The sequence below is a fragment of the Staurois parvus genome, unplaced genomic scaffold, assembly GCF_062004578.1.
Source record: "Staurois parvus isolate SC_StPar_1 unplaced genomic scaffold, SC_StPar_1.0 ptg000192l, whole genome shotgun sequence".
Lineage (NCBI taxonomy): Eukaryota > Metazoa > Chordata > Amphibia > Anura > Ranidae > Staurois > Staurois parvus.
In genome coordinates, this window is record NW_028317988.1 from 3112145 (window position 1) to 3135783 (window position 23639).

At 42.6% G+C, this 23639-nt stretch overlaps 1 protein-coding gene and 1 pseudogene across 1 annotated transcript; both read left to right on the plus strand.

Annotated features, from left to right (window-relative positions):
* The first annotated feature begins 1422 nt into the window (after positions 1-1422).
* Positions 1423-18666, plus strand: NEK2 (NIMA related kinase 2). The gene is made up of 9 exons (XM_089677798.1): positions 1423-1646; positions 6389-6606; positions 8686-8926; positions 11890-11972; positions 12180-12306; positions 12768-12987; positions 14395-14449; positions 14945-15021; positions 16417-18666. Exons 1-9 carry the CDS (start codon positions 1551-1553, stop codon positions 16623-16625), a joined length of 1326 nt encoding a protein of 441 aa, XP_089533924.1. The 5' UTR covers positions 1423-1550; the 3' UTR covers positions 16626-18666.
* Positions 10140-10296, plus strand: LOC149461760 (U2 spliceosomal RNA; annotated as a pseudogene).
* Positions 18667-23639: the final 4973 nt, after the last annotated feature.

The following is a 23639-nucleotide window of genomic DNA, read 5'->3' on the forward strand; positions in this document are numbered from 1 at the left end:
TCCCGTTAGAACAGCACCATGTGCTGTAATGTGCAGAATTGGCAGAGGCGTTTGGGAAGCAGTAAAAACGCTTCCCAAACGCCTCTCTGCCGCCTGCACACAAGGCTAGTGTGAACGTAGCCTTAGGAGCCATGGACCACCAGAGTTGGGTATAACAGATCTACTGTAGAGACCTTTAGGGATCATTCATTCACTTCATTGCAATGCACAGTAAAATATGTTGGTGCAATGCAGCTACTGAATGGCCATTGCTATGGAAAAATGCGATAGTGCGTTCGGCGGCAGCACCATCTTTATGAAGTCCTATATCAAACTAAACTTTACCCACTTGTCCACCAAGGGTCGTTTATAATCAGCATGGTAGACAAATGGTTAAATCAAGCTCATGGCTACTGCATCTGTGAGCTTGATGATAGCTTCCGGGGTCACAGCTATCCTTCCTCAGCTAGTCCACCATATGTGGGCAGCACAGCGGCTAAATGGTTAGCACTTCTGCCTGGCAGTACTAGGGTCATTGGTTCAAATCCCAACCACGGCACCACCTGTCTGGAGTTTGCGTGTTCTCCTTGTGCCTGTGTGGGTTTCCTCTGGGTACTCCGGTTTCCTCCCACACTCCAAAGACATGCTGGTAGGTTAATTGGCTCCTGTCTAAATTGTCCCTAGTATGTGTATGTATGAATGTGAGTTAGGGACCTTAGATTGTACACCCCTTGAGGGTTAGGGACTGATGTGAATGTACAATATATATGTAAAGCGCTGCGTAAACTGACAGCACTATATAAGTACCTAAAAAAAAGATCTGTGCTCGAATAACTGATTTGGAGGGCAGGTGACACAGTGGGGGGACCAATGGGCCCCTCATATCTCCACAAAGAGGACCTGTCACCTGCCCATGCTATCATATACGGTGACAGTGCTGAAATACAGAACGCCCACGTGAACCGGGCCCAATTCTCTCTATATATATATATTTCTATAGGTAATACTGGCACTAATGGGAGAATGCAATTCTTACTCGCAGTACTCAGGTTCTCACACACGCTCATATATCAGAAGCGATAAGGATCTCTGCGTCCATGACAACCACACTAAGGAGAAACCTCCCTCACACGATTGCCGGTACGTCACTGCCGGAAACCGTTCTCCCACCTCCCTCCGTTGCTAAGCGACAAGCAGGCTGTGTCATGTGACCCGCTGTCGTGAATAATCCGTTTGAAGCTTCGCGCTCCCCTTCGCGCCGCGTCGGTTACCTAGGTAACCAGTCCTCAGCCACACCTCTTCCACCAGTTCACGTTAACAACAATTGTTGCGTAGTTACGTCGGGCCTTCTTCTCAGCGACCAATCAGCGAGCGGGAGGAACAGGAACCTAGGCCAATAAGGTGGCGAGCAGCGTGATGGTTGTAGCCAATCAGCGGTCGGGACGGAGAAACCACGTCGTTTAAACGGTGTATTGGTGAGAGGCGTTCCGCTGCGGTGGAAGGATCACCGTCGGGCGGAATAGAGACGGGGGGAGCGGACCGGAGGGCGGCTGTGCGAGGCTGGCGGAAACATGCCTTCCCGGGTGGAGGACTATGATGTGCTGTACACAATTGGCTGCGGGTCGTATGGAAAGTGCCAGAAAATCCGCAGGAAGGCGGACGGGAAGGTGAGGAGGTGTAGAGGGGAGCGGGCAGGGCTGTCCGTGTGGGAATAGAGCGGAATGTCCATTCAGGTTACCAATACCTGCATTGGTAGTGAACTGCAGTTATCGCTGTAGCCAGTAGGGGCGCTGTGACTGCTGTGTATTGGAGGAATCAATGTCCTGGGGCTAGGGGTCACTATGACCAGCCATAACATTATGACTGCTGACAGGTGAAGTGAAGAACATTTGTCTCTTTCCAGTGGCATCTGAAAGTGGGTGGGATCTATTGGGCAGCAAGTGAACATGTTGTCCCTGAAGTTGATGTGCTGAAAATAGAAAAATGGGCAAGTGTAAGGACTGGAGCGACTGACAAGGAGCAAGATTGTAATGGCGAGATGACCGGGTCAGAGCAACTCCAAAGCTGCAGCTCTTGTGGGATGTTCCTGGTCTGCAGGGGTCAGGACTGACTGAAAGTGGTCCTAGGAAAGAGAACTGGTGACAGGGTGATGGGTGGCCAGGGCTCATTGATACACATGGGGTGTGAAGGCCGGTCTGTGTAGTGACAGGGTGATGGGTGGCCAAGGCTCATTGATACACATAGGGTGTGAAGGCCGGTCTGTGTAGTGACAGGGTGATGGTTGGCCAAGGCTCATTGATACACATGGGGTGTGAAGGGCGGTCTGTGTAGTGACAGGGTGATGGGTGGCCAAGGCTCATTGATACACATGGGGTGTGAAGGCCGGTCCGTGCAGTGACAGGGTGATGAGTGGCCAAGGCTCATTGACACACATGGGGTGTGAAGGCTGGTCTGTGTAGTGATAGGGTGATGGGTGGACAAGGCTCATTGACACACATGGAGTGTGAAGGCTGGTCTGTGTAGTGACAGGGTGATGGGTGGCCAAGGCTCATTGATACACATGGGGTGTGAAGGCCGGTCCATGTAGTGACAGGGTCATGGGTGGCCAAGGCTCATTGACACACATGAGGTGTGAAGGCCGGTCCGTGTAGTGACAGGGTGATGGGTGGCCAAGGCTCATTGACACACATGGGGTGTGAAGGCCGGTCTGTGTAGTGACAGGGTGATGGGTGGCCAAGGCTCATTGATACACATGGGGTGTGAAGGCCGGTCTGTGTAGTCTGATCCAATAGAAGAGCTACTGGAGCTCAAACTGCTGAAAATGTTCATTCTGGTTCCCGTAGAAAGTTTGTCAGAACACACAGAGCATCGCAATTTGCGGTGTAGTCACAGACCGGTAAGGGTGCCCATGCTGACAGCTCTTACAATGGACATATGAACATCAGAACTGGACCACGGAGCGATGGAAGGAGGTGGCCTAGGCTGATGGGTTCAAGAATGGTTTGAGGAACACAAGTTTGAGTTGTTGATTTGGCCTCCAAATTCTCCAGATCTCAATCCAATTGAGCATCTGTGGGATGTGCTGGATAAACAAGTCTGATCCATGGAGGCCCCACCTCACAACGTACAGGATTTAAAAGACCTGCGACTGACGGCTCAGTGCCAGATACCACAACATACCTACAGAGGTCTAGTGGAGGCCATTCCTCAAAGGTTTAGGGTGGGTGGTCATAATGTTATAGCTGATCGGTGTATACAGTGCAGTGACGTCATCTGATTCTTTTATCCTCCTCCCGCCCGCCATATAAGGTAATGACAGGTGCAAGGTGGTTCTCTCGTTCTGGGAGGACATCATACGACATCCACCCACTCTATCCGCGTGGCGATCGGTGGTGCGCTGTGTCCCTTGGACACAGCGGATCACCAATCAAGGGAAAGAGCTGAAGACGTCGGCTCTGTCGTGATCAACTGTGTCCAATCACAGCTGATCACATGTAAATAGGGAAATGCCAGTTATCGGCATTTCTCTCCTCACGAGCTGTCACGCCGACAGCTCGTGTGAAAAGGAGAGCCGGTAATCGGCATTCCTTAGAGGGGACATATACACTGATGATCAGTGTAGCCCCAGCAGTGCCATCTGTCAGTGCCCATCAATGCCAGCTGTCAGTGCCTCATCAATGTTACCTGCCAGTGCACATCAGTGCCATACCAGTGCACATTAATGTCACATCAGTGCCCATCTGAGCCGCCTGTCAGTGCTGCCTAGCAGTGCCATATGAGTGCTGCCTTTCAGGGCCCATCAGTGATGCCTGTCAATGCCCACCAATGCCTCCTATCAGTGCAGCCTTATTAGCGCACATCAGTGAATGAGAAAAATCACTTATTTACAAAATTTTATAACCAAAACTAAAACTTTTTTTTTTCAAAATTTTCAGTTCTTGGTTTGTTTAGCAAAAAATGAAAAACCCAGAGGTGATTAAATACCACCAAAAGAAGCTCTGTCTGTCTCAAAGTGATAAAAATGTAATATGTGTACAGTGTTGCATGACCGTGCAATTGTCATTCAAAGTGCAGCAGTGCTGAAAGCTGAAATTGGCCTGGGCAGGAAGGAAGTATAAGTGCCCAGTAGGCAAGTGGTAGTAAACTTTTTTTTTTTTTCTCAGCTTAATTTAAAGCTTACCTGATAGTAAAATGAATATCTCCTAAGTGTGCACCATTTAGGAGATATTTGCTATTTTTGAGGAAGGAAGACCGGGTGAAGATGGAAGCCTCTGCAACAATGACAATGTGCCACTGGAGGGCTTTGTTTTAAGGCAAGTCCTTCGTAATGTACTAGTATGCATCGCATACTAGCACATTATGACATTACTTTGCAGGGGATTTTTTTTTTTTCTTTTAAACTGCGGTTTACTGTCGCTTTAAAGCTGAACTCTAGTAATGAAACCGTCCGGGTGGGGTGGGGGGTGCACATGCATTCTTACCCTGAGTTGGGTGCAAAATCCCACTTTGCTGGCACACAGAAATGTGCTGTCATTTAGCAGATGCTTGGCAGTGCCATTAATTGTTAATGTCAAACCTAAATGAATGAGCTGCCCTACACACATGTGGAAATGCACTTAGTCGCACCTGTAGGTGTAACCCAAGCCTTATAGTTGAAGCATAACTCCATGAGATAATCTACCCACCGCAAAGCATAGATTTGTCTCATTCCTGGAGTTACTCTTTAAAAATGAGAGTGCATTCACATGGACATTTGCAGGTGGAAGAGAGCTCTGATGTTTTCCTGTGCCTAGGGATCTACAGGTAGCTATAGAAGTGCATGACTGTATGCGCTTGTACTCGTGTGAATGTTTTCTTGTATTGGTGTTTACCTGCACATATGGCATTTGTTCGCGAAAGCAAAACATCCACTTGTGAGCAATGTGTTATACAGATATATGTAGGTGAATGCTGATACAAAGAGCATTCACTTCTATTGCTGGCTGTGTACGTATTCTGCAGCCCCTGGGGGCAGGGAGATGTTGTGAGCTTTATGCGTCCAAGTGCATGTCGCTTAAGTGAAAAATAAGTTACCTGTATTTAAAAAAGAAAAAAATCGGCACTAGGTTGTCTTGTATGGTAAAGCCTACCTGTAATAGAAGAGGCTCTAATCTTACCTGTTTGTTCTGTTGCTTCATGTGTTTGACTGGCTGTGTCATATTACATGAGATAGGAACCTGAAAAATGAACACTGCATGTGGAAGGGGGTATGATGTATGAGCTAGCGGTGGAGAGGGCAATATGGGCATATGCCTCATCTGGCTAGATGAATACTTCCAGTAGCCAGGGAGAAGTGAAGTGACATGTCAACAGGCCGCATGCAATGGAAATAGATCATCCTCAACAGTACATAAAAATTTCTCCAGATTGTCCAAATCTTGATATTATGTGCAAGGGACAAGGCCAAAACACCGTATTGGATGCCTGTGATCTTTGGGCCCTCGGACGGCACTGGATTTAAAACACGCATGATTCTGTGGTGGAAATCATTGCTTGGGCTCAGGAATACTTCTAAAAAATACTGTCTGTGAACAGTTTGCCGTGCAATTCAAAAATGCAGGGTAAAGATCTAGCATGCAAAACCATATCTGAACATGATCCAAAAACACCACCATCTTCTCTGTGCCAAAGCTCATTTAAAATAGTCTGTTGCAAAGTGGAAACAATTGTGGTCAGAGGAATTCCAAATTTGACGTTCTTTTTTGGCAACCATGGGCTCTGCATCCTCTGGGCTAAAGAGGAGTGGAACCTTCTGGCTTGTTTGAGTTCAGTTCAAAAGCTTGCATCTCATTAGGGTACATTAGTGCATATGGAATGGGCAGCATGCCAATGTGGAAAGACCCCATCAATGCTGAAAGATATATCCAGGTTTTGGAGCAGCATATCCTCCCACCAAGACAATGTTTTGTTTTTTTTTCAGGGAAGGCCTTTCATATTTCAGTGGGACAATGCTAAACTGCATACCGCATCTTTGACAACAGCATGGCTTGGTAGTAGAGTCCAGGTGTTTAACTGGCCTGCCTGCAGTCCAGACCTTACACCAAACATTTTCAATTGGTGAATCTTGAAACAGAAAATATGTTGAAGATTTAGGACTGTTGAGCAGTTAGAAATCTTGTATCAGGCAAGAATTGGAAACCTTCCTCTCCCAAAACTCCCAGTAAATTGTCCTCAGCTCCCAGACGTTTATGGACTGTTAGAAGAAGAGTGGATTCTACACTGTGATAAACATGGCCCTGTCACAAATTACACCTTTTGGCAAATTTCATGTTCACTGCTCTATTAATAGGTCTCTTTGCCTCTTTGTGTCATTTTTGCTTTAACTTTTGCTCTATACTTTTTTTTTTTTTTTTTCTCTTTCTCTCTGAAGATATTGGTATGGAAAGAGCTTGACTATGGCACAATGAGCGAGTCCGAGAAACAGATGCTGGTCTCGGAAGTGAACTTGTTACGGGAATTAAAACATCCAAATATTGTCCGTTACTATGACCGGATAATTGATCGGACGAATACAACTCTTTACATTGTGATGGAGTATTGTGAAGGAGGGGACCTAGCCAGTCTTATTGCCAAATGCACTAAGGAGAGGTATGATCAAACTTCTGCTATGACATTTACGATATTGTATACGGAACGCAACAAGGCCACAATCTATAAACACACATAGATAAACATGGAATTTTGTTTTTCCTGAATATTGTAGGTTTGATTTCACATTTTAAGAGACTTGAAATTCTTACACATTGGTTCCTTTCAATTGTCTTTCCATTGGTTGTGGAATTGCTTCCATAAGTCGAGGGCAGCCAGGAGTGTGTAAATACCCCTGCTGATGCTGACATAAATCTTATTTCACTGGCAGCAAAAGGGAGGGGGGTATCGGGCTGCTGAAACATGCCTGGCAGTTCTAAATCCTGTCCCAACCCATATAGCTGTCATACTGAATAGTATCCTTACATATATTATCTGTATGCAATTATCAGAATATAGTAGAGGTATATAAAAACCATCAGCCTCCAGCCAGTGAATAAAAAGATTTGAAGGCATCTAAAAAAGGTAACTAAAATGTATGCGTGGGGCTCCTCCAGGAAGGTGTTAATGAGGAGTAGAGCACTGAGATCTACTCTATAAAGCCTAATTCCAGCTTTTCTACCCACTTTAATAGTTCTTTTGGGCCAAGCTGGGTCAAAACATTTTCCATCAGTAAGAAATGCACCCTTTGTCAGCACTGCATAAACTATGTATAGTATCGGCATTGAGATACAGGGAGTTCCCATCCCGTTCCCAGAATAATCGAGTGCTGCTTAGCTATTCATAGGAAGTCTTGTATTTTTTATGATTTAAATACAAGACTTATCTGACGTGGCAAAGGTGACATCTGCCCACCTATCCACTTCAGTCAATCAGAGGTAGTCTTTTAATGCTATAGTGGTGTGAACCTCCTGCGCTGATACTCCTAAATATGTGACCTACCAAAAGAAGCTGCTAACATTAAATCGTATACCCGTGATCGGTAGATATAAATAAAATAAAATGTAGCGCTAAGCACATAAATAACATATAATGTAAACCAATAAAATACACGTGAGTGGTGACACACTGTGTAAAAAACATAGGTGAAATAAACTAAAATGCTCACTTAGTGCCTCAATATAAATAACACACACTACTGACATAGTGACGCACTTCTGGCGTGGACACCATCTTGGCACACCTTATTACTATACCCATGCATGCAAAGTGCACCAAAAAGCATGAGGTTCTATGCTGAAGATCTATGTGAGTGTGCATTTTTTATATATTTTGTCCTATTTAATATAATAAACATATTGCACTATGGGAGGATGTGTTTTTATGTTTTTTGAATGAGATATTGGCGCTTCACCCTGCCTTAACTGGAGAGGAGCCACTACCAGAGTGCTGACCCTCTGTGAGGGAAATTTGTTTGCATGAGCGCAGACCAGTGGAGTGGCTGCATACTTGAAGGATCTGAGGGTGTGATCCCACAAAACGCTTTGACCCTTGCGGGTCAAAGTTTTGAGGTGAGAGGCTAATCTAGCCGGTGGTCGGATTGTTTTGTGTCAGCAGCTACCCACTGTCACATATTATCCAATTCCAGATGACACTCGTGCTGATAAAGTGATATTATCCACATCATATTGGACTGTTTGAGCACAGATCAGACGTTGCAGTCTGATATAATTTGTGTGTTGTTGCACTGCATTTGCACAAATATTGTACACTGATTATTGTTTTTAGTTTTTTTTTTTATTGCACTGATTGAGATATTTTTACTTCCTATAGGGGGTACATGTCCTTTGCCATTTTTTGTGGCACTTTAGGTATTTATTGTATTTATATACACTAGGTCTTTGCATGTTTATGCTTTATATTGAGTTTGCAGTGGTTGAGACCTATTTTTTCTTGACTATTATTCACCATCACTTCTTGGTCCAGCTGTATATCACTATGTTTGTGGTATTATGTGGCACATTGCACGATTGTGTGTTATTTATATTGTGGCACTAAGTGAGCGCTTTTTTTAGTTCGCCTATGTTTTTTACACAGTGTCACCATTCACATGTGTGTTTTATTGGTTTAAATTCTATGTTATTTATGTGCGTAGCGCTACCTTTTTTTTGGCTTTTAATGCTGTCTTTTATTTTCCAGGCAGTACCTAGAAGAAGACTTCATATTGTGTGCTTTTGTTCAGCTTGCCTTGGCCCTAAAAGACTGCCACAAAAGGAGTGATGGGGGACACACTGTTCTCCATAGAGACCTGAAACCAGCCAACATATTTCTAGATGCCAAGAGGAATGTGAAACTTGGAGACTTTGGGTTGGCTCGAATATTGCATCATGATACAAGTTTTGCTAAGACGTTTGTTGGTACTCCTTACTACATGTCGCCTGTGAGTATTTCTTGCCTTGCTTTCTTATCGTGACTCACAAAGCACGAGTCACAACTGGGCTTGTGTAAGAAACTAAAAATGTAATTGATTGCTAGACTGCGACAGACATGCATCTTCTCAAAGACACAACAGTATGCAGGCTCATAAACCTAAACCTGCCATTGAGCCAAGAGGAACCCAAAAACATTCTACAGCTTGGTACCATTTTTCTGTGACAAACTGGGGAGGGGGTGGAGAATCTTCCTGAACCCTTAGTTGGACACTTCTTGGATTCACCTTCTACAATGTTATTTTAAAATATATGAATAGACCTTTATAATGTGTTTAGAGACGCCTGTGGCTGGCAAAATATAAGAACAGCGGCTTTATCTGATTTGCATACAGCTGCTGTTTAGCAATTTTCCACCAAGCTCCTTTCAATTTTTGTTTTTGTGGGTGTTTTTTTTTTTTTTTTTTAGTATGTCAGGCAAGATGGTACTAATGGGGCCACCCACAAGGTGAATTTTGGCAATGTCATCTGGAAACTTGATCAGCGTCTGGCCAGCATAAAATGCAAAAGTGATAAGGCAGCCCAGACTTCCCGGTCTACTGATCATGTGATGTGTCGAAATATCGCTTTCCCGCCCTGAGTTTGCAGATCTTGTGTGTCTGACACTTTAGTCAGCAAACTCTGTGCTCAAGCAGACTATCACACAGGCTTTGCAGACTACACTCACCGCTCCCTAGCCGTTTATAGTCAGCTACAAATACACCTTGGGGTAAATTACTAAGACTGGAGCACACAGAATCTGGTGCAGCTGAGCATAGCAACTGATCCGCTTCTAACCTCATCTTGTTCAATTAAGCTTTGACAAACCTAGACGCTGACTCATTATTAGGCACAGCTTCACCAGATTTACCCCATCCCACCCACTGTCTCCTACAATACTGCTGTCTGGACACAGAGGCACAGGCAAATTTAGCATACTTTGGTGAGCTCTAATGGTTATGTGGCAGCTTAAATGAGTTCCCCACACCTCTGAGATTTGCCAAGCTTGTCACATTGTATGCTAATTTATAACTTCTATGCATGGTACTAATCTGGATGCAGTCAGATTGGCTGTCTCATTGTTTAACCAAGCACTAGCAATATAAGGGAAGGTGAGTCACACTGCAATTTCACACAGACCTGCAATGATTTACACTGAATGTGTGTGTGTAGTTCTAGTATATCATCACTTCTCGGCCTTTTGGCGAAGATCAAGTGTAGTATCTGTTCTTATCAGTGTCCAGTAGGGTTGCTCCGCCATCATTCTTGCTTTTAGGCGAGGATGGTTGGCTGTATAGCACCCCTGCTGGTATGATGGGGGCCCTGAAGGCTAGTACCCGCTGGAAGAGAAACTGAGGCGCCCACAGGCTGTTGGGGCCTGGGAGTAATTCCCCTGGGAAAACTGGAGGGGCCCAGTTCCTCCTGATTTGAACGGATCTTCCTTGCTGGCCAGGGGCCGGGGAGGCAGAGAGTCTGCGGAGCAGTGCCCCCTGAGTAGTCGCCACAGGGTTGCTCTTAGTAGCACATAGGGGTGGGATCCCAAGTGTGAAAACTGCATATGGTCACTGTTCCAAACACTTTTTGTGTACTGCGCCTTTTAGGACTAGGCATTTTTGCTAAGTCCAGGGAAGTTTTTGCTACGGGGCCTTGGGTCCTAGCCAGTGTACAGTTGCACGGCCACTTATTTCTTTTTCTCCCGCGTTTTTGTCACCTTTTCACTTTTGAGTGTATTTTATTTCTCACTAGGATGGAGGGTGTGGGTCCTCGTGCCTACCCTGAAGTCTAGGGAGAGGATGCATGGCAATAAGGTTCCTTCCCCTTTTCCTGATGGGGGGGGGGGGGTCTCTCTTCGGGTGAGCCCCCTGACCTAGTGGTGGTTGGCTTTGGCTAGCCACAAGGAAAGGGCTCTGCCAGGCCTTTTGGCTAGGTGGACCATGTGGAAATCTTTTGTCCCTGTCAGGAGCCTTGTGCCCCTGGGGATCAGGTTAGAGGTCCTAACCTTTCGGGGGTGGACTAAAGCACATCCCTAAGTGCACTTGTTTGTGTTTTTGCAGGTGTTTTTTTTTTTTTTTTTTTTTTTTTTTTTTTCTTTTTCGTCCACTTATGGGTTTTTGTTTTTTTGCACCTCCGTGGACTTAAGGAAAACTAGTATATCATCACTGCCAAGAAGTCTCTTCAGATTCATGCATTCTTTAGTATAATTAAAAACCAGCTCATTATATTTTAATTTGTCCAAGGGACAGGGCATAGGTTACAAAAAAGCAGCAGGTAAAAAGGTAAGACATACAGTATAAAATAACGTTGAGTAAGTAAATGTAGATCATACCTCCATAACACTATGGGACCCCTCCAGGACTAAAAGGGGAGATTCCACCCATTCATACTATTTTATATTGGGATGGAATGGGCCAGCTGCAGCCTATTCTCATTCACTTAAGTTAGATTTTTGTAATGATCGTATTCAGAAACCTCATAACTGAGTTCAAACTCCATTACTCTCCAGACTCCGTAGCACCATGAAAGGAACCAAATATTAATTCCTCTGTATTTTATAATTAAACTAGAATGTTTGAGGTCAAGCAGCTCCTCTTTAAGCCTCCACACTTACAGGCGGTTTTTTGATCATGTGCTGCTTGGGGAGGGAGTTGCGATATATTACCCTTCTGTCAGTTTTTTTTTAATTGAACTACATATTTCACAGGCTGGGTAAAACTTCTCAGATCTGAGCGTTAATTAGCATGCAGCCACCTAGTCCATGTGTCTCATTAGAACAGAGCTAATGAATCCTGCTAGACAAAAATGTCATGTTACACCCGAAATATGTTCAATAAAGATTTAGAAAACCTTAAGAATAAGTTCATCTTTAGCAAGCTTTTATCTCTATGCTGTGTAAATGTGAAATTGAATCTATTGAAGTGTATCTCTTACATTCTAGGAGCAGATGAATAGAATGTCTTACAATGAGAAGTCTGATATATGGTCATTGGGCTGTCTTCTCTATGAACTGTGTGCTCTTTCGTAAGTAATACTTGTTGGAGAAGCTTAGAGTATGCTGTAAACTTGCACAGTGCTCCTTCGATTTAATATTGGCACTGAATACGCAATGACTGACGCTTTTAAATCTGCAAGTCCTGCCTAGGAGTAGGCATTGGGTATCTGTTACTATTGGATTTTGTGGCAGAACAAAGTTTGATCCTAATGAATCCTGCCTTTCCACCCCTTTAGGCCACCGTTTACAGCTTATAATCAAAAAGAATTGTCAGAAAAGATCAAAATAGGGAAATTTCGACGGATCCCGTATCGCTATTCAGAAGAACTAAACCAAATCATTACACAGATGTTAAATCTGAAGGTAAGTTCTGGCAACTTTGCAACAACAGGATGAAGACCAATCTGGTACTGCCATTAGTACTTAAGTGCATGAAACAAGTCTTCGATCATACCTACACAGCTATGTCATTCGGAGGAGTGATCACAACTTTTGACTGTTTGAATTATACTAAAAACATTTTGTCCGTTTTGTACTGCCATTGCCCCGTAGAGAATAGCTGAAAATGTGCAGGACTGGTGCGGATTTACACTTAGATTTACATGTAGCACTATGCTACATCCGACAATTGTTGACTATATTTGTATTTACTGTAACATTAATCTGAACACTGACCAGCTTGACCATTTCACATGCTTACACTAGTAAATTGCACAAGCTTTCATTTTTTACTAGCTTATTTGTTGATTGCCTGCTTTAGTTAGAGGAATGTCATATGCACTTGTCTTTTAAAAGGTTCACATAGTGGTTTTGGTTTCTGTCAGGACTATTTAAGACCTTCTATTGAAGAGATTCTGCAGACCCCTCTGTTGTCGCACACTGTGGCAGAAGAACAAAATAGAGTATCAGAAAGGAGAGTCAAGAAATCTACAGAACAGGAGCAGGCGCACCATCTAGACCCCACATTGTCTGAGCTCAGATTAAAGGAACAGCAATTGCTGGCACGGGAAAAGGCTTTGAAGGAGAGAGAGGACCGGCTTGAGCGTAAGTTCATGGTCTCTGACAAACAGAACATGTCTGTTCTATGTGCTTTTCCTTTAATGCCCTTTTAAATTGTGTGAGCCTGTGGACATTCCTGCCTATATATACATATATATGTATGTATGTATATGTGTGTATGTATGTATGTGTATATATATATGTATATATATATATGTATGTGTGTGTGTGTGTGTGTGTGTGTGTGTGTATATATATATATATATATATATATATATATATATATATATATATATATATATATATATATATATATAAAGCCCAGAGAGATAGATGGATATCTATATATATCTGGGCTTTACACACACACACACATATGTGTATATAGTGTGTGTGTGTGTGTGTGTGTGTGTGTGTGTGTGTGTGTGTGTGTATAAAGCCCAGATATATATAGATATCTATATATCGGTCTCTCTGTCTGTCTGTCCTTTACAGATAATTTTTGCTTCTCTACAGAATGAATTTTTTTTTCTAAGGTCTGATCACTTCGATACTGCTATTTTTACTTTGAGTGTAATTCCGTGCCTAAATTTAAATCCAAAAAATAATTTTAATTGCTTTAAACTTCAAAGTGGATTGTGCCCCAGCCACTGCTGCTGGAGAAGTAGGCTTGGTGGCTCATTTTTATTCAGTTTGTCAGCTTTTGCCATGCTCCTATAGCCCCTCTTACTTTATCACTTCATTGATCAACCATTGCAGCCAGTAATACCTTGTAGTCCTTCTCTATAACTAGGGTAGAGACAGATGCTGGATCTGCCTTTTTTTACAGTGTTACTAAACCCACAGCAGTAAAATCAGGCTATATATGCAGTAAAGCATGCTTGTTATACTTGCTGTGGAACCAAAGGGGTTAATCCTCTGCATTGTATAAAAATGCTGTTTGATCCTGACTTCTCTGATCATCCTCCTTCTTCCAGTGTCCCCCTCTTATCCCCTGATAAGACATATCGTGTGGAGTCACTCTGCACCTGCTCAGTTTGGTGTGCTAGAGTTTTCTTTGTTTTTTCTTGTGAGAGTGTATGTGATCAGCAAAAGGCCAGTCAGCACTGTCCAGACAGAGGTCAGGGGTTCTGCATCCTCCTAGAGCAGGAAGAAAACTACAAGCTTTAACCAGTGCTCAGCAGGACACTGACAGAAGTCACAAGACTACACTAACTGCTGATGAGAAAAGGTGTTTGGCAGTTTTTATATTTCCTAAAATAATTGCATTTCTGTGTACTGTGGGAGCCCAGATAATAATTGCAGGGTCCTGGGTCTAGTAACACTCTGCAAATGCAGCATGTTTGACTGGCAGTTCATGTTAAACACTCAGCACCCCCCTTCTTTAAAAAAAGACATTTGATTATGTATTCCTAATCACGACCGCTCTCTCATAATAATCCTCTCTTTCAGAACGCGAAAGGGAGTTGTGTGTGCGGGAGAGGCTAGCAGAAGATAAACTCTCAAGGTAGGGTGAGGTTCAGCTTATGTTTTACAAATGTTAGCATGCTTGCAGAGATTTGGTAAGGTGGCTTGAAACGGAACCAGAGGCCAGTAAGGCTTCAGAATTGTGCATATTTTATGTCCATATCCTGAACTAGAGTAGGGTAATGTCATCTGTAATGCTGAGAGCAAGCACTGTGGGTGGGCGAAGTCGCGTCACTTCTGCCAGTTTTATCCTTGTTAGATGCAGCTAAGATTATGCCCGCTATCATTAATTGTGTTGGATTTTTTTTATTTTCTCCTCTAATTTAAAAGTAATACTAGATTTTGCAAAATCTGATAAATTTACAACTAGCACAGGAAAAATGTAAGTTCTCTGGCTTCATGCTAATGTTTCCTGGTGTGCCCACATGACAGGATGTGAAGGAAAATCTCCAAAATGTAAATGCAGGTTGCCAAAAAATGGACCGCTATGGCAGGAGCATAATGAATTTTGACTCTACCCTTTCCATCTCTACAGGGCTGAAAACGTGATGAAGAACTTTAACTTGCTAAAGGAGCAGCGCATCTATGGAGCTGCTATTGAAAATGGGATAGGTACGAGAGCCAACAGGAAGCCTCTGGAAGCTTTACTAGATTGGCAGAACTACTAGCTGTAGTAACCTTCTTCTATAACTGGATATAATGTACTTTTTAATTTTTTTTTTAATTTAGATTGTGTATTTAATAAATTTACTTTTTTATCTGGTGTATCTTATTCCATTTTGATCTGCGCTAAAATAATTAACAAAGGTATAGTTCTTCATTCCTGCATTAAACCATGGCTTTTCAGTTGGAAATGCATACTACCATATGGATGCCATTAGTCTATAACTGAAGGAAATGCCTTGGCAACATGAAGGCTGCTATACTGAATACATTTTGAAAATGCCAAGCTGGTATTTTTACTTTCTGATGTCCCCACTAAGCTAATAATCCAGAATAGGTAGGAAGACAAGACTGTGTCTTGTCTTGCATACTTGTTTTGGGTCTCCCTAATGCTTTGGTTAGCATAACAGCCAGGTAACTAGTAGTTTTAGATGGAGGTCCATTGTGTGACTGCACTTAACATTTATAACTGTTGTGTGTTTGTTTTTTTCTTAACCTTTTGCACACAATTTCAGCAAGTGTCTTAAGCTTTGCTTTGAAGAGGTCATCTCACTAGGCCTCACTTGAAAGCATTTTTCAGTTTCACTAATTTCTTAGTGTTCCTGACTTGTCTGTCCTTAACATATGTAAATGTTTAGTAGCTGTTGCCTGTTTTACAATCCTACTAACTTAAAGAGCTTATTGTCTTACATTTAGAGGGGTTAGGCTAATCTGAATTTGATGCTATAGTTGCCACTCTGTCCTTTCAAAGAGAACTGGTCACTTTCCTGCTTACTTTTTCTTTGGAGCTTCAGTTGTAGTTAAGAGTCTTGGCTGGTATCGCACAATTGCACACATGCACTAAGCCACCAGAATCTGACCAAGGCATGGGATGGATGGAGTAGGAAAGAGAGACAGCATTGACCCTAGTTGAAAAGGTGTGAGGTGTCAGACTTCTACTTTTGGATAGCTTTAAAAACTATGGCTTTGTGGGTCTTTTTTTTTACATGTACAAGTGGTGTGTGGCTACTTTTGACTATAAAGGGGATAAACTGAAAGCTAGTAGAAAACTCTTTAAAGTAGAAGTTGATTGATCTGATGCTACATCTGTTCCCTACCCCTCAACATTTGAGTGATCAAAGATTGCTGAGCTGATCACTCAGTTTTTGGTCTTCACTGAGCAGAGCTGGTGACTGTCAGTCACCAGCTCTCTGCTCTGGCCTCCAGTACTTACTGCACTGCTGGGCTGTGGAGGGGGCAGAAGCGACTGGCTAATTCTGTAGCAACAGAAATGTGTATATTTTATCCTCCTTTTGTATTTAAAACTGTTTTTTATTTAACTGCTTTTCTTCCTTCCTTTTCTAGATCTTGTATCTTCCATAAGAAGTAAAAAGAATGCCCCCTTTGGCACTGCAAGTAAAGAGAACCATAGTGGGGGCAAACCTCCCTCCACCCAGGAGAAGTGCACAGAGTTAAAGCAGCGGTTGCAAGCTGCCAATCTGCGTGCCCAGGCCCTGTGCGAGCTGGAGAAGAACTATCAGCTAAAAAGCCGGCAAATACTTGGAATGCGCTGAGAAATGTTGTATATTTGAGAAATCGGTTACTATTTTTTCATAGCAGAGTTGTCCTCCAAAGCGGTTTCAAATTAATATATACTTATTTGAATGGTTATGCCAGTTGCACATACGAATGGGTCAGTTAAAGTGTGTGTGTGTGTGTGTGTGTGTGTTGAACAGAAAATGTTTTAGAATTTAAGGAGGTTGTTTTTATGTTGTATTCCTAAGCTTAGGTTCACACTAGTCCTGCCACATAATACTGGAAATGCACATACAGGGGCTACCATTTAAGTCTTTGGAGCCACAAATGTAGTACCAGAAGAAGCACACTGTTGTGCATGGCAGCCGCATTTTGCACTAGTGTGAACGGTAAATAAGGTTTGCATGCTGGGAGATTTCAGTCTGTAATGTCTTATAAATACACTAGCGTGTTTGTGATGGGACTGGAATGTGTCTCGGAATATGAGTTTGCAAAAAAGACAATTTTATTTATAACCTTTTTCTGGTTTATTTGTTACCTTAATTGATTTCCTTTCATCAACACCTGTTTTAAGACGTGTGTGTGTTGGGTTTTGTTTTAAATATCTGTATATATTTGTGACTGTTTATAAAGGGGAACTGTAGTTTTAAAAAGGTTTCCTTTTTATATTCTTTTACACACCCGTGGGCCATGTGAACTGGAGTGTAAGCTCTTGACAGCTCAAAGATTCTAAAGAGTGGAGCCAAGAACTGGGACAATGCAGTTCTGTCATCCAATGGGGATCATGCAATAGAGAGGATAGCAGTGGAATTGTGAAAAGAAACAGGAAGCGCTACCCGATGGTTTCCAACTCAAGAATGGGCAGTTCCTTTTGAGCAGCCAACTAAAAAAGAGACCCATGTGGATGCTCTCAGTAAAGGTTTCCTTTAAATTGCAACTGAGCCTAGACTATGAACATAAAACATTTGAAAATTCTTAACTAGCAGTAAAAGCTTTTATGCAAGCCATTCCTGACCTCTTAAGTGCTTATATATTTTTATTTTTTTTTCTCCTTCCCCTTTTTCAATAATATTTGAGTTTTCTATAGAAAGAAGAAATGTTACAAAACATTAGTGAAGCCCTAAAAAGTGCCCAGACATAAAAGCATATTATAGACACAGAACTTTTTTTTTTTTTTTTTAATTGTCATTCCCTGTAGTTGTATACAATGTACAGCATACTGTATCCAGGAGCGAAGTATGTGAAATTTTATAATAAATTGCAGGTTACATTTTTGGTTAACTTATGTGCTGTTAAAGTGGAACTTTACTCATAACAACTTGAACAAAAATGTTCTCTAGCAAGGAACATACATTCCACATTAATAATTATGCTACCAGAATTTGTGTGGTTGGGAAATTGCTTTCAGCATTGTTCCAGTTTCTTCTTGCTGGAGGCTGCCATGTTTCTGAAGCCCAGAACCCCTGAGCAGCTGTAAAGCTTTAGGCTGGCAGCAGAGCGGCCTCTAGATTTTCGGCCCAGTTCTGAAAAATGAGGAACAACTGGCCATGTGCAGAGAAGGATGAGAAGTTGTATTGCTAGATTTTACACAGTAACTGTAATGTTTTATACTGCTATACCTGCAAATTGTTTGAAAAAGTTCCTATTTAAGCAAAGAAAGATAAAAGAGGGAGATTAACTGAACCTGGTGCCCTCAGAATCTGGTGCAGATATGCATAGTAACCAATTTCTAACTTCAGCTTGTTCAATTAGGCTTTGACAATAAAACTTAGAAGATATTTGGTTTTCTGCACAATTGTACCAGATTCTGTGTTCTCCAGTTTTAGTAACTTCCTTGCATAACAATGAAAGAAAGATAGGAAAGAGGAGATTACCTGCCCAGGTGTCCATTTGCTGCCACCTCAACATGCATTTTCAGAGAAAGGATTGTATGTAAAGTATCCAAGGATTACAGACCCTCTTGAACTCTGAATGTGTTGTCCTTCACCTAATGGTGTTGTTTTTTTTTTTTTGTTTTTTTAATTTTACTTTAATTAAGCATTATCAGCTTGTGTCCTAAGAGATAAATCTATTACTGAATTCTTTTGTGTCTCTGCTTTTGCAATTTTAGTCACCAGGAGCATATAACAAATTAAGATTCGACTATATCTGGGAATATTGTCAATGGGTTCATTTAATAGGGCACGTTTTAATTTATTTGAAGGTCTACTGCTACTGGTGTGTGGTCATGGAAGGAAGGATAGAGGAATATTGGTAAAAGAAGTTAAGCAGGGAAAAAGGGATGGGTATGTAACGATGACCAAGCAAGAGAGACACGGCGTAAAGGTGTTTGGATATCCAGGTTGGGGAGGTGGGTCAGCACTTCAAAATTTAACCTCCATGCCAATGAGGAAAAAGTGAAATGTTTGAAATTTGTGTTCCTGGCAGGCAAGAGGGGAAAAAAAAAAAGGTAAAGCTGGCTTTTTGCTGCAGAGATGGAGTTGGGCAGTATAGAAATTGGGGTGATTGTTGAAACCGCTGGCATTTGTATAACAGACATGAACAACACACAAGACCAAAAGTCATGTATTGAAGGGCATGTCCACTACATTTGCAGAATAGGTAGTGTCTCCCACATCTCCAGCAGGCCTTCAAATGGGAATGGAATGTGTGTGTTGTAAGAGGGCATTGGCACCAGTGTGTTAAGATTTTATAACTCTTCCTAGGCTGCAAACGCTACACCGGTCTTGTGTTAGAATGGACACTTTTTCTACATCATACTCTGAAACATTAAAACCCAAGCCTTTTTTTTCCCCCCTCTCCCCCCTGTGCTGTAATGTAATAAGGAGTGTGGGAGTGTTGTGTGAGCAAGTAAAATAGTATTGAATTGTGAGATAAGGCCTTCTTTCTAAAGCCACAGGGCTTCAAAGTCAACTCTATGTAGTGAAAACTGGTTTGAGGGCAGAGTGATAAGCCCATGGAATTGTAAACATTGCAGCCAGCAGCACCCTGGAAGGTGGAGTAGGTTAGAGGTAAGGTTGGTGAATGGCTGTAGTTAATGTGCAATGCACTCATGATGGGAGACAAAGGGCCCCAGGCTCAGATAAGGTGTTCGCATATCCAGCCTCAGGGAATCATTTGAGATTCCCAGTAAAGCCTAGTACACACAGACCAAACGTCAGGCGGCATCAGCCGACATTGGGCCCATGTGTATGGCCTGCCAGTCCGACAGAAGCCTGCTGTTTGGCCAACTTCTGTCGAAGGAGTATGACTGAAAAAAGTCTACTGATCAGCACTCTTAGCCAATAGTTGAGAGTGCTGACTGGAGTGTTCTGGCAGTGGGCCCCCCCCTGTCAGAACACAATAGCACAGCAGGGGAGATCGCTGTAGTAACATTGGTTCGTTAGTACAGTGGCTCCTCCTGTGCTGTCGGGTTTTTTTTTTTTTCATTCAACCCACTGGGTTGAACGAAAAAAACTAGTAGTGTGTACTAAGCTTTAAGGAGTTGGTGAGAAGCAGTGTGTAAAAGTTTTCAATGATGCAGTTTGGTGAGGGGAAGAATGTGATCTTTCTGTGAGTAGCAGCCAGGGGAGCAACATGTGAGGGGGTAAAATTCTAAAAAGAGCCACAGTTTTACCTTCTCAAATATCCTGTCTAGGATGCTAATTTATGATAAAATTCCACATTTGAAAGGGGCTGGCCACAAATTTGTTTTTACCTAAGACATTATAGCAAAATCAGTCTGGGGTACAAATTGTATTTACCACATTAATGCCGAAAAATGCGGTCAGAAGTGCAACTGGTATGGTTTAAAACGTATATAAAAGGTAAGATGTCCATCTTGAACACTACAATGTGGTCAAACCAAGAGTGGCGTTTAGAGGACCAGGGTGTGTACACTGATCAGAATGCTTAAAGTTCTATCTGAGAAAAAAAAAAAGTCAGCAGCTACAAAAACTGTGGCTGCTGACTTTTAAAATATAGACACTTACCTGTCCTTCGGTCCAGCGGTGTCCTCACCACCGCTGGTTTCACCGGACGTCTTCTCTCCCTGTGTGGGCACCCGGCTGTGACAGCTTGCGGCTTCACAGCCAGGTGCCCATTGCACATTTGCAAGAAGCGCATCCCAGAAGACTACGGGGAGGGAGGACAACTGCTGCTTCCGATTGCCTAGGCGATCGCAGTGGGAGCAGGTACCTGCGTAACCCCCCCCGCTCCCCAAGGGTGCCAATCCTTAATGGAGAGTGAGGGACAAAGCATTAAAGCGAAACTTCCCCTTTTGGGTGGAACTCTGCTTTAAACTGGCAGAATGGCCTATGAATTGAAAATAGCCAGGGGGGCCATGGTACAATCAAAGCACTAAGATAATTACAAAAAATCTCCTGCGCTCACAAGGACTCCTACTCTATAATCATAAGCTGCTGACACTAAACTTATACCCAAACTAAGTGAATAAACAGTGCAAAAATTATGAGTGCAGCGCTAGTTAATATCTAATATAAACGTAATACAATATATACTCAATCCCCAAAACAAATCCAAGATACTCAATACATATACAGTGTCATGCATGTGTTCCCTCATGGGGAATATCTCGTGCAAAAAAGTGAAAAGTAAAATTATATATAATAAAACAACATATATAATAATAAGTAGTGCCACACTTAAAGTGCACAAAGGGATGAACGAAAATTCAAATACGAGAAAAGTCCAAAATTAATAATAATAATGCTGATGATGCTGTGCTTAATGACGAGCTTCACACTCCACTCTTCATGCAAAATTATGTGCAGTGTACGTGATTCACACGTGACAATCCTTAATGGCCAAAATGCCCCCTCGCCTCCTTCCTTAGACCCCAAGGGGCCAGCACGCTTTCAGGATCACACGATCCTATCAGTATGGATCACTAGATAATATCTTCCTCCTCCAGCGTCCACCAGTTTAGCAGCCAGCTCCTCCCAGGGTCATAGTAAGACACAAGCAGAGACCCTCCATAGTGCAACCAGTAATTTTTATTGGTAATAGGTATATAAAAGTAGATTTCCACTCACAAACGATGAATCTTCCAGCCTCCTACCACATGCTATGGGTGTACTGCCTACGGGGAGGGAGGACAACTGCTGCTTCCAATTGCCTAGGCGATCGCAGTGGGAGCGGGTACCTGCGTAACCCCCCCGCTCCCCAAGGGTGCCAATCCTTAATGGAGAGTGAGGGACAAAGCATTAAAGCAAAACTTCCCCTTTTGGGTGGAACTCTGCTTTAAACTGGCAGAAAGGCCTATGAATTGAAAATAGCCAGGGGGGCCATGGTACAACCAAAGCACTGCTGGCTGGCATCCTCCGAGCCACACAACAATGTGTAATGGATGAACTAGTGGGTGCGGGCAAAAGAAAATCTGCAGAATGCCCACTGTGAGTCCACTTTAACATGTTAGATTTTTTTTTTCTTTAGGAAAAGACTATTGATTATCAATAAGAGTTCCCTAACCATGAAGAAGTAATTTATACAAGTGATGTAACTCAACAAACAATATTAATTACAAGATTCAGTACAAATTTGAGTGATCTCAGGCTGTGCAATGGAGTGACAGAAATCATATAACATACTAAGAAACCAACACAATGGTAAATAGGTTTAGTGTGACTGACATTGAAGTTGGTCATATTAATTTAGACGCATTGTCCCAGCTATGCTATCGCATTGTCACTACACTTTTATTTCTTTATTTTTCCGTTTAGTAAGTGTATTTTTCTGCAGGAGGCTGGTTAAGACCAGCAAAGACAATGATGTCACTTCTTATACTGTCTCCTATCTACACTAATAGCCAGAAGAAGCTTTAGAGAGGAGCGTAACGATTATACAGCTTGAGCGCCTATAGAGCAATGGTCTCCAAATTGCGGTCCAGGGGCCAGATGTGGCCCTCTGCTTGCCTTTATCCGGCCCTTCAGGCACTATTTTTTTCCCTCCCACTGACACTAACCATAGTGCATAATTCCTGTCACTGATACTGATTCTTCTTACTGACACCAATGATGAGGCACTATTCTTCCCACTGACCCCAATGATGGAGCACTAAACCACCCACTGACACCAACGGCATGGCACTATTCTTCCCACTGACACCATTGATGGGGCACTATTGCTTTCCCTGATACCAGCATTGGGGCACTATTGCTTCCCCTGATACCAGCATTGGGGCACTATTCCTCCCATGACACCAACAATGGAGCAGTATTCCTCCCACGGATGCCAACAAGGGGCACTATTCCTCCCACTGACACCAATGGTGGGGCACTACTCCTCCTCCTACTGATCAACCCTGAGGCCATGTTTATTCTCACTGACGCTGGAGTCAGGACATTTTCTGTCCTCACTGGCCCTAATCCGGCCCTCCTGAAGTCTGAAGGACAGTATACTGGCCTTTTGTCTGAAACATTTGGAGACCCATGTGATAGACCAACACAAAGTGGAACATAATTGTGAAGTGGAAGGAAAATGATAAATGGTTTTCAAAATTTTTACAAATAAATATCTGAAAAAAATACATCTTACTGTATATGTATCCAGATTTGTGATATGCATATTGTTCAATGTATTTTGTTTACATATGGCAATAAAATCTTTCAAAGAAAAAAAAAAAAGCTGTGACCTGTCCCCTCAAAAAAAAACCCTACAAAAGAAGAAAAAAAAGGAGTAGTTAAGGACTGTTGGGACTTGTCAAATCACCATGTATGCAGGTGGGCTTACCCTCCACTCTCCCCAGCCCCATAAACGACATTTCACTTCAACGTATCAGTGGCAATATATAGAATTGAGCTGAATACTGTATATAGGAGCACTATACAGCTCTGTAGTAGCACACTACCCCAGCAAGCTCCCTCTCCCTAACACCACCAGCTAGCTGTCCCTCATTCTCACCAAACTCCATCACACTGACATAAGGATCCTGGAAGAGCAACCGTTTATAGCGTGTGGGCTGGGACTTGGGCCATAAACCGTCATTGACCAAAGCCTTGCATCTGACCACATGTTATTACTAAAGACAGACTGCATCATATAGGTAATTTCTG